The 16789-nt window shown below is 43.9% G+C and overlaps 1 protein-coding gene across 2 annotated transcripts in view; it reads left to right on the forward strand.

Moving 5' to 3' along the window:
- Positions 1–16789, forward strand: part of Dhtkd1 (dehydrogenase E1 and transketolase domain containing 1) — a 54000-nt gene that overhangs the window by 17811 nt on the left and 19400 nt on the right. For both annotated transcript variants that reach the window (XM_059263552.1, XM_059263553.1), the window contains exons 3-8: positions 3605–3760; positions 5582–5793; positions 7025–7219; positions 12099–12368; positions 13527–13698; positions 15893–16091. In XM_059263552.1, the coding sequence (XP_059119535.1) occupies positions 3605–3760; positions 5582–5793; positions 7025–7219; positions 12099–12368; positions 13527–13698; positions 15893–16091 (1204 nt within the window). The remainder of the gene's footprint in view (positions 1–3604; positions 3761–5581; positions 5794–7024; positions 7220–12098; positions 12369–13526; positions 13699–15892; positions 16092–16789) is intronic.

Genomic DNA, 16789 nt, shown 5'->3' on the forward strand with positions numbered 1-16789 from the left:
AGGGAACATTTCCCATTCAACCTGTAACAGAGACCTTCAAGAGATGGAAGCCATTGGATTCTAAACCAAGGCTGGTGGTTACTGTCTCTGTCACTGAGCTCTGATAGTTCAAGTGAGGTTGTGGGGGTATTGTGTATTACAACTCACCAGGGCCTTTATTGGAATTGTAAAGAAGTAGTTTGAAAAAATTGAAAGCATTAGTGATTTTCAAAACTGTAGAAAATTCTAAAATACTAAACAGATGCAAAAAGTATACAACTTTAGCCCTTGTACTTAAAAAGATGGCTTACTGATTTGGTTCTCGCATCATTATTTTCTGTAGGTACAAGACATCCCTCTTCAACTTTGCTGTAACAGATGAAGGGACGGGGATTGGCCTCAGTGGCAAAATGCCTGCTTAGTATGCTCGGGACTCTAGGTTTTTATCTCAAGGGAAAAAGTGTGTGTGTGTTTGCGTGTGTGTGTGTGTGTGTGTGTGTGTGTGTGTGTGTGTAAAACGTTGAAGTCAAATATACTTATGTTCAAATTCCAGCTTCTTTATTACCAGTGTCACTTTTTAGAAATTACTTAACCTAACTGGGAGGTGGTGGTGTAGAGGTGATGTCACGTACCTTTAATCCTAGCGCTTGGGACGCAGAGAACTCAGGGATCTCTGAGTCTGAGGCCAGCCATGGCTACACAGAGAAACCCTGTCTCAAAAGGCAAAACAAACAAACGTGTCAAACATGGTAGTACATGCCTACAATCCTAGCACTTGAAAAGTTGACGCCTCCTAAAAAAACAGTCTGGATATGAGGGGAGGAGGCACATACTGCCCACAGAGACCAGAAGAGGGTGTCAGATCTGCTGGGACTAGAGTTGAAGGTTGTGAACTGCCATGTGAGTGCTGGGAATTGAACCAGGGTTCTCTGGAAAAGCAGCCTGTACTCTTAACTACTAAGCCTGTGCCTGACTTTTAATTAAAATACCAAGTTTAGTTTAAATTAGCTGATAGTGTACTTCATTCTGGCTAACTTGGCATTTTCCTTCTTGAAACAGAACTGTGGTCAATATGCCTCACTACCATTTTATTTATTTATTTATTTGTTTGTTTGTTTGTTTGTTTGTTTTTTTGTTTTTTGGTTTTTCAAGACAGGGTTTCTCTGTGTAGCTTTGCGCCTCTCCTGGAACTCACTTGGTAGCCCAGGCTGGCCTCAAACTCACAGAGATCCACCTGGCTCTCCCTCCCTAGTGCTGGGATTAAAGGCGTGCACCACCACCGCCCGGCCATTTTTATTTATAGTAAACAACAAAGTAATCAATGTAGATTGATGTTTTTGCCATAGTCTTTTGTAAACATTTTTGTTTTCGATAAGTTTCTGTCAGTCACAAGCAACAGAGCCCAGCTCTGGCTATCTTAAGCAAAGAATACTATCTGAAAACTACAAGGATGTCTTCTCAAACTAGAGGACATGTTCAGCAGTTAAGGCTCAGAAAGGGAGCTGGGTGGTGGTGGCACACGCCTTTAATCCCAGCACTCGGGAGGCAGAGCCAGGTGGATCTTTGTGAGTTTGAGGCCAGCCTGGTCTACAGAGCAAGCTCCAGGAAAGGCACAAAGCTACACAGAGAAACCCTGTCTCCAAAAAAAAAAAAAGAAAAGACTCAGGAAGGGAACAAACCAGAGCCATCTCTGGCCATATGGCATACTGTGGACCTGCCTAGCTGCCCGAGTGATGCAAAGATGTCCTCTGATGATATCATCCCTGCTCTCTTCTCACTGTGCCTGACGCATGTGAAGAGGCGAACACATAGAATACAGACTGGAGCATTTGCATTGCTGGGAAGCCATTCCATGCCAGTAATTGTTCATAAAACAGACATTTGAAGAGCTTTGATTTTGAGACAGGGGCTCGCTATGTAACCCTGACTGTTTTGGAACTCACAGAAAGTCATTTCCTCTCCCTCTGAGTGTTGAGATCAAAGGCATGTACCACTGCATCAGCCTGATTTTACTTGTTTTAATGAATGAAAAAACTATTTATTTAGGTGCTGGGGATTAATCAAGGGCCTCACACATGCTAGCCAAGTTCTCTTCCACTGAGCTGTAGTCCCGTTTTCTGGTCTATATGCGCTTTGCTTACTCTGTAGCTCAGGCTGTGCTGGACCTCACTGTGTAGTCCAGCATGGCCTTGAACTCATAGCAGTCCTCCAGAATGCCTGGATTGCAGATGTGAGCCACTATGGCCGGCTTATCTGTAGTTTTGCACTATGTGAGTGACAAGATAATTAAGGTTCTTTCTTTGTCTACAGTTTTATAAAATAACTGTGTCTGGAGTCTGTAAGAAGAGAGCCAGTAAGATAGCTTATGGGATATATGTGCTTGCTGCCCAGCCTAAGCACCTGAACGTGGCCCCTGGAACTGACACGGTAAAAGGAGAGAACAGATTTCTGCAAGTTGTCCTCTTACTTTCACATGCATGCATGCATGTGTCCCTTGCCAAAATAATAAATGCACATTTTTTAACAAGGGACATATGAGGTTGGGTATTTGGCCTTATGGTAGAGTACTTGCTTAACAAATGTGAGGCCCTGGATTTTTTTGTTCCCAGCACTGAGCAGGGGGGAAAAGGAAATGTAACATTGATTTTGGGGTTTTATCTAGCTTTATTATTGCTGTTGTTTTTGTTTGTTTGAGACAGGGTCTTACCATATAGCCCTGGCTGGCCTAGAACTTACCATGTAGGACTTAATCCATCTGCCTTTGACTCCTAAATTAAAGGCAGGTGTAAACCCCAACCATATAAGATATATATATATAGATAGATAGATAGATAGATAGATAGATAGATATAGATATATAGATATATATAGTCTCATTTTGAATGAATGTATGAAGGTTTTGCCTGCATGTATGTATGTGCACTATGCATATGCTTGGTGCCTGAAAGGGCCAGAAAAGGTCTCTGAGTTCCCGGAAACTGAAATTACAGATGGTTGTGAGCCGCCATGTTGATGCTGGTAGTTGAACCTGGTCCTCTGCAAGAGCAGCCAGTGTTCTTAGCTGTTGAGCCATCTCTCCAGCCCTGTTTTCTTGTTTGTTTGTTTGTTTAGTTGTTTGGTTTTTTTGAGACAGGGTCTCTCTGTTTAGCTGTCCTGGAATTCGCTCTGTAGTTGGCCTTGAACTCACAGAGACCCGCCTGCCTTTGCCTCTACCTCCTGAGTGCCACCACACCCAACATTAGCCCTGTTTTTACTGTTCAGTCTAAGATCTAAAAACAGTAGCCAGGAAAGAAAGGGGACAATGTCTTGAATGTCAGTGTGGAAATAATGCTTCTTAGTTTCAGGTGTTCTTTCCTAATGTTTGTCACATGTGCAGTTATTATTACAAATATGCGCTCACGGTTCTAGCTCCTTCCTGTTTTCTTTTGTTTTGCTTCCTTGGACTTTAGCTACCATGAGATAAATTTAAGAAAGTAAGTGTGCTTACCTAGCATCTGACAGTCTTTAACCCTGAAATCCACTGGTGTTGTGAGTAGGAACTGCGAGGTAAATGTTCTTCCATGGCAAGTGTTTCTGTAGTTTCTGAGCATCTCCTCAACTGTGCTATTTCATTCTTCCAATGTAGTTGATCATGCCCTTGCCAGGCTGGTGACAGTGTATTGTGAGCATGGCCACAAAGCTGCCCAGATCAACCCTCTCTTCCCTGGACAAGCCCTGCTGGATATTGTGCCTGAAATCCAAGCCCTCGTACAGACACTGCAGGGACCCTTCACTACCACAGGTAAGGCGGCACCTCCACGTGAGAGGGGAACTGTCAGATGAAGTGTCTTGTTCTGTTCTTGAAGAACTGGATGCCCTGGATTAGAGATTCCATCAGGTGAAGGGACAAAGAAGGACACACTGAGTTGTCTTCACATAGGAGCTGTCTTGAAGTTCTAGAGTGGTCGTTTCTCTGTGGTTAAAAACATATAGAGCACACTTGGTAGCCCAGGCTGGCCTCGAACTCACAGAGATCCACCTGGCTCTGCCTCCCGAGTGCTGGGATTAAAGGTGTGCGCCACCACCGCCTGGCTCAGGAAAGGCGCAAAGCTACACAGAGAAACCCTGTCTCGAAAAAACCAAAAAAAAAAAAAAAAAAAAAACCCATATAGAGCAGTTTGACAAGATGGTTCAGTGGGTAAAGGTGTCTGCCACCAAGTGGTATATACACAGCAGAAGGAGAGCTCCAGCTCCCAAAGTTTCCCTCTGACCATGTGTGATGGAATGCACACGTTGTCCTCCCATACATAATAACAGTATTTAAAAATCCAAGCCGGGCGGTGGTGGCCCACGCCTTTAATCCCAGCACTTGGGAGGCAGAGGTAGACCGATCTCTGTGAGTTCGAGGCCAACCTGGTCTACAAAGTGAGTTCCAGGACAGGTTCCAAAGCTACACAGAGAAACCCTGTCTCAAAAAAACAAAAACAAAAAAACAAAACAAAACAAACAAACAAAAACTCCAAACATGTAGGTGCCAAACACTTTGCATATAGGATGCTGATTCATTTTCATAACTGCACCTAACAGTCATTACCATACTTAGTTTAAATATAATGTTACTTTGCCACGGCTGTGATAAAACACACTGACCAAAGCAGCTTACAGGAAGAAGGGTTTGTTTAGACTTGAGGTTCCAGAGAGATAAGAATCCATCACCATTACAGAGGGGAAGTGTGGCAGCAGGCAGGCATGAAGCTGGAGCAACAAGCTGTGAGCACCCATCTAGGAGTGGCATATGGCTTTGAAAATCTCAAAGCCCGCTCCTCGTGACATACTTCCTCCAGTGTGGTCTCCTAAACTACTCAAACAACACCATTACCTGGGGACCAAGTATTCCAATGTTTGAACCTATGGGGATTTCCTCATTTAAACTACCACAGATGGAAACAGAGAACTTAAGGAGTATGTAGGTGCTACATGGCAGAAGCAGGAAAACATCCTAGGTCTGATTTCATTCCAAAGCCTAAACCCCCTCATTCCAGTTTCTTTCCCAGCCTGGGCACTAAAACAACAACAAAGCAAAACAAACAAAACAGTGGGCCTGGATCACAAGTCATGGTGTTAGGGTTTTATCTCGTGTTACTTATGTTATTTTATTCGTATTATTGTGGTGTAAGGATGAGATCTGGGATCCTGTGAATGCCAAGCAAGAGCTCCACCACTGAGATGTACTCCTATCCCAGGAGTTTCAAGTTTTAGTTTGAAATTACTATAGTATCAAAACTTGCATAGTGTGATAGAGCTGTGTCCTTGAGAAGGTCCTCTCCTTATCTCGTTTTCTACCTATGGCCATCAACCATAATTTTAATTTTGCCTTTAGAAAAGGCCGAGATGGCTCAGAGGCTGTACTTTAGTGGCAGAGTACTTGCTTGTGATGTGAGGGATCCTGGATATAATTTTCCCCAATCTTTTTTTAAAGGAAATATGAATAATCATTGATAGCGATTCAGTTTGTAGTGGAGTGCTCAGAATTGAAGCAGTAACACTGTTCTGTTCTGTTCCACAACTTATCTTCTGTGTGGTTGATTATTGTTTGAAATGACCCCTTTGTTCTATTTCATAGGACTATTGAACATGGGCAAAGAAGAGGCTTCTCTTGAGGAAGTATTAGCCTACTTGAACCATGTCTACTGCGGGCCAATTTCTATTGAAACCGCCCAGCTTCAGAGCCAGGAGGAAAAAGACTGGTTTGCCAGAAGGCTTGAGGAGCTGAAAAAGGAGACGTTTACCACAGAAGAGCGAAAATACCTGGCAAAACTATTGCTAGAATCTCAGGTATAAATCTTCAGCTAGGGGCTGAAGAGATGGCTCAGTGGTTAAGAGCACTTGCTGTTCTTCTAGAGGACCCAAGTTCAATTCCCGGCACCCACATGGTGCCTCATAAATATCTGTAATCCAGCTCCAGAGGATCCAATGCCTATGGCCTCTGAGGGCACTGGCACTCATATGCACATACTGACATATAGATACACAAACTATAAAAATTAGAAATGGTAAAAACAAATGTAGAAATGAGTATTAGCTAATATGAGTGGACCAAGTCTTCTTCTCACTTTCTGCAAAGATAGGTAGCTACTTGAGAGAGGAAAGGAAGACATTAGACCTTGACCCTGTTCCTCCCCATCGCTTCAGCACATCAGATGAACAGCGCTTGACCCCAAGCAAAGTAGATCACCAGATTGAGCTGTTGGTTTTCCTCAGCATCAAAGTCTGCTAATGTTTTCCTATGCTTATTTTATTTTATTTTTTTTATTTTTATTTTTTTTTTTAATTTTTTTTTTTTTTTAAATTTTATTTATTATGTATACAGTGTTCTGCCTGCATGTGTCTTTGCAGGCCAGAAGAGGGCACCAGATCTAATTGCAGGTGGTTGTGAGCCACCATGTGGTTGCTGGGAATTGAACTCAGGACCTCTGGAAGAGCAGTCAGTGCTCTTAACCACTGAGCCATCTCTCCAGCCCGCCTATGCTTATTTTATAAAACTTAGTAAAGTCCTTAAGACTGTACAGCTCTTTTTGTTTCCTGGAGAGATTGACAAACTGCTCAGCAGATGTTCTCAATGTCAGTTAGTGGAACCACATCATCACCAGGGCTGTGGTAAGGGCTCAGCACGTCAAACTGATAGGAAGCTGCTTCCCACCAGTTTGAGTAGTTGGATAGTGTTAGACCTTGGTTACATAATACCATAGAGCCTCTATGAAAACTGATATGTTGGGCAAGGCAGCAGAAAGCTAAGCCTGGCCTCAAGTCTGGGAAAACAAATACATAAGGAGGTTGTTCCCAGATACATGACTCTACCACTCAGATTCTTCTCTTTACAGCTTCTTCTGTGTCAAGGGTCCTTAGCAGAGCTGTGCTATATCGTGATGCCTCTCTCCGTGGATGTGTAGTGAAGGGACAGATATGACCACTGGAATAATGTGGGGCCTTCTTACAACACAGAACTTACCTTCCTTTCGCCCGAGCACTTGACTGTCTTCCAGCAGCTAATATGTCTGTTCCATAGGAGTTTGACCACTTTTTGGCCACCAAGTTTGCCACAGTGAAGAGATATGGAGGTGAAGGGGCTGAAAGCATGATGGGCTTTTTTCATGAGTTACTGAAATTGTCAGCCTATGGCGGTATAACTGATGTCATTATTGGGATGCCCCATAGAGGAAGGCTGAATTTGTTGACAGGCCTTCTGCAGCTGCCTCCAGAGGTAAGGTTCCTTTCTATGTCTTTTTTTTGTTGTGGTTTGTTTGTTTGTTTTTAAAGTCCATGTCTTTTTATAATAATTTTTTAGCTTTTTAAAAAATTATAATCCCATCATTTTCCCCCTTCCTTCTTCGCCTTTCATACCCTCCCGTGTACCTCCTTGTTCTCCCTCAAATTCATGGCCTCTTTTTCTCTATACACACCCTACCCTATCCCACACTCCTACACTCCTAAATACATCAGACAACCCGCTCAGTCCGTATAATGTTACATGGATTTATCTGATCTTAGGGCTAACCACTTGGTATTGGGTAACCAAATGGAGGCTCTTCCCTGAGGGAAGACCATTTCTCTCATGCTCAGCATTCCTCAGCTGCCTGTAGTTCTTCGTCTCAGGTGGAGGGCCCTGAAGCTTCCCTCCTTCCATGTTAGCATGCCCACTGATGTTGGTTAGGTCTTGTTTAGGTGGCCATATTGGGGAGACTTCATGGACGTAGCTTTTCTGATATCTCTAGGAGACTTTCTGTGGTTCTTGCCAGAGTAGGAGCGGAGCAGAATAAAACTGATGGTGGTAATTTCCTTTAGAAACTAATGGAGCTTATGAGCCGTTATTGGAGAGATAGCTTAGTGAGTGGGTGGAACTCTGTGCTGACAAGTAGAACTGAAGTTGACTTTTCTGTAACGTGCTCATGAATTCTTTCTTCTCCCAGGGAAATTAAAGGTTAGTTTGCGTTTGCTTCTTCAACATGCACGGTGGTCAAAGAATGATAAGCGAAGTTGTCCTTTGCCCTCCCCACCCCAACACACACACACACACACACACACACACACACACAGAGCACATAAAGAAAAATAAAGTACCTGGTGGAGCACAGCACATTGTTATCAACAGTGTTGCCACAAAGCTTAGGTTCCGGCTACTGAAGAATTGGCCATGTCTCAGTTACCTTTCTGTTTCTCTGAAGAGACAGCATGACTGGAGCAACTTATAGAGGAATTTATTGGTGGCTTGCTTACAGTTTCAGAGGGTGAGTCCACAACCATCATGATGGGAAGCAAAGCAGCAGGCATACAGGCAGGAATGATGCTAGAGCAGTAGGTGAGAGCTTACATCTGACCCCCAAGCACAAGGCAGTGAGAAGACTAACTGGGAATGGCTTAGCTGTTGAAACCTCAAAGCCCACCCCCCAGTGACACACCTCCTCCAACAAGGACACGCCTCCTAATCCTTCCAAAAACGATTCCATCAACTGGGGACCAAGCATTCAAATATGAGGCTACGGAAACCACTCATTTAAACCACCACAGACCAACCATGGAAGCCAGAGGCAATGGCTTCAAGGGTCTAGAAGGCAGAGGACTTCATGGGAACATCCCATGTCCTGCCCTCCAGCATGTCCTGGGTCCTTACAGCTGCCCCATCTTTTAGACCTAGGGGCAGGTTTGGACTTCTTAAAATATCCTTTCCCATGATCAGATGCACTTGTTGCTGTGAAATAAACTAGCATCCATGACCCAATTACAGTGACTTTTGCTGAGATTGGCATGAAGGGCTGGCTGACCTGCCACCCATCAGGATTAGAGGGACAATGATTTAACGGCTGCTCCAGGAGCACTCCTCCACAACCCATATGGTGTGGGTGCCCTAGAGACTCCCAGAGGACTGATGATTTGAGCCCACTTTACTGTCCCCTGCCCCTAGTGCCGAATCCCCAAGATAATGGCTGCTGGACTAGAGCTGGTCTCTGGATGGCCTGGCTCACTGCATTTTCACTTCAGCACTACTGTTGTCATAGTGGCCCGCCTGTTGGTCCTATTCATGTGGTACTATTACCTATGTGTGGAGAGTAGCCCCAGTACCATGCCTTGTTCAACTTGATCTTACAGAACATAGATACCAAAGGACTGCATATTGGTGCTATGTGCTCCCAGTGTTTACAGTGCATGGGATTTTTGGTCACATTGAGTACACTGTACTGAAGATCTTATCAGGGTAGACATCTAAACCTGGGAGCAGGGCTGTCTATCCAGAAGTCTGGGATCTTCTTTCTCTCTGACCTCTGGACCATACCTTACTTCTCCCAGGATGCCCAGAATCCCAATGTGAAGCTGATAGAGTGGAATTTTAGACTTTCTTCTATAGTATTCTCATAAGCATCTTCTCAAATTGAAGCCTCCCACATGTTGGAAAGTACACAGCATTCTCCACAGGGAGTGTTTCACCTTTTACTTTGTCAACCAGGGTGTTTGCATCCCTAGGAATTATTAGAAGTAGTATGGATGTATCACTGTATTAGAAACAGTGTTTTTGGGAAATGCACCTCTCTGTGCTGAGCCCCAAAGCTGTGATCACAGAGCACTGTGGACCCACCGACATCCATGGGTGTTCCCTAGGTCTCAAGACTCTCAGTGTGTGTTAGTTGGTAGGGTGGGTGAATCAGTACTGAGCAGAAGGCAGCTGCTTGGTCTTTGACTCCTCCTTCCTTGTGTGATATGTGCCACAAAAGTTCAACCAACAATAACTGGGTTTTTGTGGTGGATCTGTGGTATCCCAACATTATAGCCACCAAGAAGGCCCTCAGCTTCATCTTTGGTCCAGGATGATGAGAACATTTCCAATGCTGGAGCCTGCAAGAGGGGCCCATATAGGCAGTCCAACCCAGAACCTTTGCTCAGAACCAGCCTCAGCCAGATGCTCTCCAGGAGGTTTCCTGTCATGACAGGGCCCTCTTTCCTTCTGTCGGAGAACATTTAGTGGGTGCTTCCTAAATTTATTTTCCCTCCCAGTTATTTGTTAGGATACATTTCTAGCCTGCAGTGAGTTCCTTTGGCAGTGGGCAGGCTTCTGTATCATGTTCTTCTCAGTCCATGATACAGACCCATTTGATCTTTTTCAATGTTCCAGAGCTAGTGACACCCAAGGAATCTTTCCTGTGGTAGAGCAGGGACAGCCTGTAGCCCACACTTCAGCTGGCTTTAGGAGAGGTCTAGACAACCTGTTGCCATCACTCGTAACTGAGACCTATCTGGGCTATGGTAGCCGGGATACTTGACTGGAGGGACTTGGACCTTCCTATACAGCTGAAGGTGTCTGGAGAGCTGAGTAAGGGCTTCTGGGTCAGCCACAGAGTGTGGATCTGCTTGCCTCACTGCCTGCTGAAACCCTAATGCTTGAACAGGCCTGGGAATAACCCATTGCTAGGCTTTGAGCCTACTAAAGTGTCTGGTGGAAACCACATTGCAGCTACATCTCAGGAAGTATTTTTCTAGCAGAAGGGTCCCAGATCTCACTAGAGTACCCACTGTGCTTTGGGGTTGTGCTTCCTGTGAATTTTTAATCTATCTGTACATAAATGTTCAAATGCAAGCTTCAGGGGCAGTGGAAGGATCAATTGTGTTTCTCTGTCATTGTGCAGGTGACCCAAGCCAGTGTGTGTGTGGTGGGGGGAGAGAGAGAGGAACAGACAGACAGACAGGCATAGACACAGAGAGAGACAGAAAGAGCAAACACAGGTGAGAACTACAAACTCTGAGGACTCATGGTCACCGCACTGGGTTTTTGGTTTCCTATAAAGACAACAGAGTTAGCACTGTGAAGGAAAGGCCCCAAGTTTAGCTGGTATGTGCGAGTGTCCCCTCCCCACCATCCTCAACATCCTTTTGGGAATGGTGTCACATGGACAGTGTCTAGAGTAGAGTGAAGACGGCAGTTCCTCGTATCTGCAGGACCCGTGTTAATGTTCAGATTCCACAAATAAGCAGAATCTAGTGGGAAAAGCTGTGAGGTCTGTACACGTTTGAGTGAGATGTGGCCCCTGGCTTTCCCAGGGATGAGGAAGGAGAAGGAGGCAGATACATAAGGCTCTTCTGCACTCATCATCTCAGTGGACTTCCCAGAGGTGCATGGTCCCAACACATCCTAAGCACCCTGCATGTTCCCTCCAGGGATCTGCCTCCTGCACTTGGGTGACATGACTGGAGAAGTGACATAAAGGAGTTTGCTGAAAACCCAGAAAAAAGAAGAGAAGAACTTAGAAAAAGTAGATATGGGCGGGGAGACAACTCAGCTGTTGAAGTGCTTGCTTGCAGCATGAGGACCTTATTACTCCAGAAGCCATGGGGAAAAACCCAAGCAGCGTTTAAAAAATAGTCAGTGGAATCAAAATCTACTACTTCAGAATCAATAGCTTCTTTGAAGCCATAGTAATGCTTTAATATGGTTAAGACTGCAGAAATTTCAAAGAAGAAATTTGGTTGGGTAGAAAGCTAATTAAAATTTCCACCTTCCTCAAACAGTTACAAAAAGACTAAATTGTGGTTTTTACAGAGATGATACAGTGGTTGGAATCACTGCTAATGATTACATATTTTAAAAGTTACATAAGGCAGAGGTAATTACTATTTATCTTGGGTTAGATTCCTCTTAAAATATTGTCTCTAGAGTCTGGAGAAATGTATAGGTAGTTAAGAACCCATTTGCAGAAGACTTGAGTTTAGTTCCCAGTACCCATGGTGGTGGGCCCCAGGGAGTCTTACTGGAGTGTCTGGTGGAAACTACCTACCAGCCACATTTCAGGGAAGTGTTTCTCTGGCAAGAGAGTCCAGTTTCTTCTGGGCTCATGTGCACTTACACACAGGTACACATACATATATACAACTAATTAACAATAAAAATAATGTAAAAAATGGTGACACTCATTTGATTCTGAAGACCTCCAAGTGATTCTGAGTGACCCAGCAGTTAGAACTCTGTGCCTATCTTCGAATAATGCATGTTTGTAATAACTATAAAAGAATGTACATAATACTTATCTTTCTTTAAGCTCACCTTAGACTCCACTGTAATAAGACTTGTTTGATACCTTATATGTTTGCTCTAATAGCTGATGTTCCGTAAAATGCGAGGCTTAAGCGAATTTCCAGAAAATGTCTCAGCCATTGGAGATGTCCTGTCCCATCTGACCTCCTCAGTGGACCTAGACTTTGGTGCCCACCGTCCCCTCCATGTGACGATGCTGCCCAATCCCTCACATTTGGAAGCTGTTAACCCCGTGGCTGTGGGGAAAACTCGTGGCAGGCAGCAGTCTCGGGAAGATGGCGATTACTCACTGCACGGTTCTGCTCAGCCCGGGGACAAAGTCATTTGCCTTCAGGTACTTGAGTTTGGAGAAGGGAGAAAGAGGAAACTGGAAATGATGTCTGGGTTGGGAGATGGAACAGGAGATTGTAGATGTTCAAGTGGAAAGTGAAGTGAAGTGACATTTTGAGAAAAGAGGATTCTGGGGCTTATTTGTTTTTTTCTGAAAATTTCTACGATATGTTTATTATTCACAGCAGGTTTAGAAAAAAAGCTCCCCACCCCACCCACCTTGTCTACCAAGTTTCATGGTGATATTCTGATCTAGCAGCTTTGAATATTCTAAAAGATTAGCATATTTTAGACATCCTTTCATAATAACATTTTGATTTTCTAAATAGTACTCTTCTTCTTATATATGATTGTCTTTCTTCCTGCACCTTGGCTTCCTGTATGCCATCACCTTACTCTCTTATATTCATGATAGCAGGCAGGATTCGGAGGAGATGGGAACTACTTCTCTCTGTCTCCTTTCATGGGTGAGTGATGGGGGAGAGGAAGAGTTCAGAGGTGTGCACTGTTCCTCCTAGACTTGTCTGTGTGTGATGTGTGTGGGTGTACGCATGACACAATATGCATGTGGCGGTCAGAGGACAATTTTGTGGAGTCAGTTCTGTCTTTCTACCTTTATCTGGGCTCCAAAGATCCAACTCAGGTTTGTGAGGAAAGGACTTTTACCCTCTGTGTCATCTCATGCTCCTGTTGCTTATACCATAAAGCAATTTTCACGCAAAATTTCCTAGAGCTGAAGCTGGACCTGTAGCTCAGTGGTAGAGTGCTTGCCTAGGAGGCATGAGACCCTGGGTTCAATCCCTAGCACAGAAAAAAAAATTCCCTAGAATGATGCTTTCACTGCATATGTAGTAGCCATTCCTCCCGTGGTGCTGCTGTAGAAGCTAGGATGCTTGTGGAAGTGAGGAGTCAGATTCGGGGTGGGGTGGGTGAAGTGGTACAGTGTTAACAAGGAGAAATGATAAGGTATCTTTGAAAAGTGCTGTGAGATGAGTTTAAACATCCTGAAGTTTTAAAGTTCTCAAACCTACATATTTTTAGGTCTGGAGAGTCATGAGACAGTGGTTGTTGGTATTCCTATTAGTATTTTAAAATAGTCTGTTTCAATCAGAAAACCTAAGCTTATTAATTCCTTATTTTCTCCATCTCACACACGTTTTAGGTTCATGGTGATGCTTCCTTCTGTGGTCAAGGGATTGTTCTTGAAACCTTCACGCTCTCTAATCTCCCACATTTCAGAATTGGTGGGAGTATCCATCTAATAGTCAATAACCAGCTGGGTTACACCACGCCAGCAGAAAGAGGAAGGTCTTCCTTATACAGCAGTGATATTGGTATGTAGCACATTAGACTTGACATTGCTATGTTAGTCAGACCAGGAATTTGCAGAGAAATTTCTAGTTCATTCAGAACAATGAGTCTTGCTTGTGATCCCATTTTAATTCCTGGAGATTGTTATTATGTAAACCAGGTTGGCCTGGAACTCACAGAGATCCACCTGCCTCTACCTCCCTGTCTTAGTTATTATTCTATTGCTGTGAAGATACACCATGACCAAGGTAACTTATAAAAGAAAGTGCTTAACTGGGGGCTTGCTTACCGTTTCAGATGGTGAGTCCACGACCAGCATGGCCGGACTCATGACAGGCGGCAGGTGGGCATGGTGCTTGGGCAGTAGCTGAGAGCTCACATCTGACCCACAAGCATGTGGCAGAGAGAGTGAGAGACTGGGCCTGGCTTTTGAAACTTCAAAGCCCACCTTTAGTGACAAACCTTTTCAACAAGGCCACACTTCCTAATCCTCCCTAAACAGTTCACCAACTGGGAATCAAACACTGAAACATATGAGCCTTTCTCATTCAAACCACCACACTCTCAAGTGCTGGAATTAAAGGTGTGTGCCACCACTACCAGCCATTTTAATTGTTTGAAGTTAGATATGGTCAGTGGTTGCCAAAAGTTACCAAATTAACGTTCATTTTTTTTTAGTTTGAGTATGCTATATATTTATTTTATGTAATATTAGTTGAACACAAGGCATCGTGAATGATTCGCAAGCACACTACCACAGAACTCCTTTAGAGTGTTATGCATACTAGGCAAGCACCCTTCCACAGAGCTACAGTTCAGCCTCAACTGTCAGCTTTTAAATCAAAGAATATTAGACAAGGTGGGAGCTGAGAGTGTTCAATTCCATATTGCTTACACAGCCAGTTGGTTTATCTGGTAGGAACCAAAGAGCAGTGCCATTGGTACAATACTAGAGTAATTACTTTTGGACTATTCAAACTTAGAGTGCTCAGAGTCTCAGTAAAAAAGGCTGTGTTCATTCAGTAACTTTGCTAAAGTAGTCTAGTTGGAAATAAGTTGTAGCCAGGCAGTGCTGGCTCATGCTTTTAATCCCAGTACTTGGGAGTCAGAGGCAGTTGGATATCTGTGAGTTCAAGTCCAACCCAGTCTACAGAGAGTTCTAGGACAGACAGGGTTACACAGAGAAACCCTGTCTCAAAACAAACAAACAAACAAACAAACAAACAAAAGTTGTAAAGGATCAAAGTCAACTTATTTTAATCTGAGGAAATAACATCTTAGCACAAGTCAAGACTTTCATTGTCCACACATAGTTCACAAACTATTATAGGCACTGTCAGCCAGTTCTGTAACTAGAGTCTGGACTGGGTACCTTTTAGATTGTTTGGCACAGGGAAGATACTTTCCAGAACTCTCTTGGGAGAGAAACTTTTCCTAGGATTCATGCTTTAATGACTTTTTGTCTCATGAAGGAAGATAATAATAATGATAACAATAACAAAATATGTGATAACTGTCATTGTATAAGGCACTTTCAAACATTGACACTATATTCTTTTGTTCCTTGACAATGTCACTCAGAGCCCAGACTAGACTCCTTTATAAATTATTTTTGAATTTTTATCTTATTTTTATTGTATGTATATGGGTGTTTTGCCTGATTGTATGTCTGTGCACCATGTGCATGCAGCAGCCGAGGAGACCAAAAGAGAGTGTTGGATCTCACTGGGACTGCCATTACAGACAGTGTGAGCTACTGTGTGGATGCTGGGACTGAAACCCAGGTCCTCTGGAAGAGCAGTCAATGCTCTTAACCATGCGCTCTAGCTTCTAGACTGAGATTTCGACCTTTTCCAAGGTCACACAGTTAGTCATAGAGCTGAGTTAGTCAGCTGAACTCCAAAGCTTGCATTTTTTTTTTTTTTTTTTTTTGAGACAAGGGTTCTCTGTGTAACAGCCCTGGCTGTCCTGGAACTTGCTTTTGTAGACCAGGCTATCCTTGAAATCACAAAGATTCACCTGCCTCTGCCTCCCAAGTGCTGGGATCAAAGGCGTGCACCACCATCCCACCACCACCCAGCTTTCATTCTTAACATCCAGGCTAAACTACCTCTGCATTACAGGGCTGTCTTCCCACTTAGGCAAGTAGGTCTTGGGAAATGGCTAATATTAGCCCATGTTAACTGGCCGTTTTTATCTTGGTCTTACCTTCTTTAGGAAAGGTGGTAGGCTGTGCCATCATCCACGTCAATGGAGACAGTCCAGAGGAAGTGGTCCGAGCCACACGACTTGCTTTTGAGTATCAGCGCCAGTTCCGAAAGGATGTAATTATTGATCTGTTGTGCTATAGGCAGTGGGGTCATAATGAGCTGGATGAACCTTTCTTCACCAACCCGGTCATGTACAAAATCATCAGGTACCGTTAGAATCTTCCTTTAATATACAGGCTAACTTCCTCCTCTTCCTCAGTCAATCAAGCAGTCATTTTTTGTGGTAGTGGAAATTCACATTAGAGCCATGTGCATGCTAGGCGTGTGTGTGTGTGTGTGTGTGTGTGTGTGTGTGTGTGTGTGTAAGTCAGAGGAAACTTGTGGTGGTTGGTTCTCTCCATGTTGTCCTTTGGAACAAACCCAGGTGCCCATATCCGTGGAGCCACTTTGCCAGCCTGTGTCCCCACTGTTGTCTTCTTTTGTGTTTTGTTTTATTGTTGTTGTTGTTGTTTCAAGACAGGGTTTCTCTGTGTAGCCTTACCTGTCCTGGAACTCGCTCTGTAGACCAGACTGGCCTCAAACTCACAGAGATCCACCTGCCTCTGCCTCCCAAGTGCTGGAATTAAAGGTGTGTGTCACCACCACCTGGCTCAATTACCTTCTGATGGATACTTTGAAATGGGACGAACAGCTAAACTGTGCCTGTCCTATGTAAACCAGAGTGGTCGTCTTACAAGGCTCAGAATGCCCCATATTCTTCATACTTCATGTCTCCTCATTAAGTAGAGAATGGGCAACTGTACTTACTTAGCAGATAGCAAGACTAGGTAAGAGGACTGGGTAAAACCTTGCTTGAAGCTAGTTAGTAATACTCTGGCAGGATTAGGAGTAGGACTTCCATGAT

Source organism: Peromyscus eremicus, chromosome 5 (assembly GCF_949786415.1).
Source record: "Peromyscus eremicus chromosome 5, PerEre_H2_v1, whole genome shotgun sequence".
Lineage (NCBI taxonomy): Eukaryota > Metazoa > Chordata > Mammalia > Rodentia > Cricetidae > Peromyscus > Peromyscus eremicus.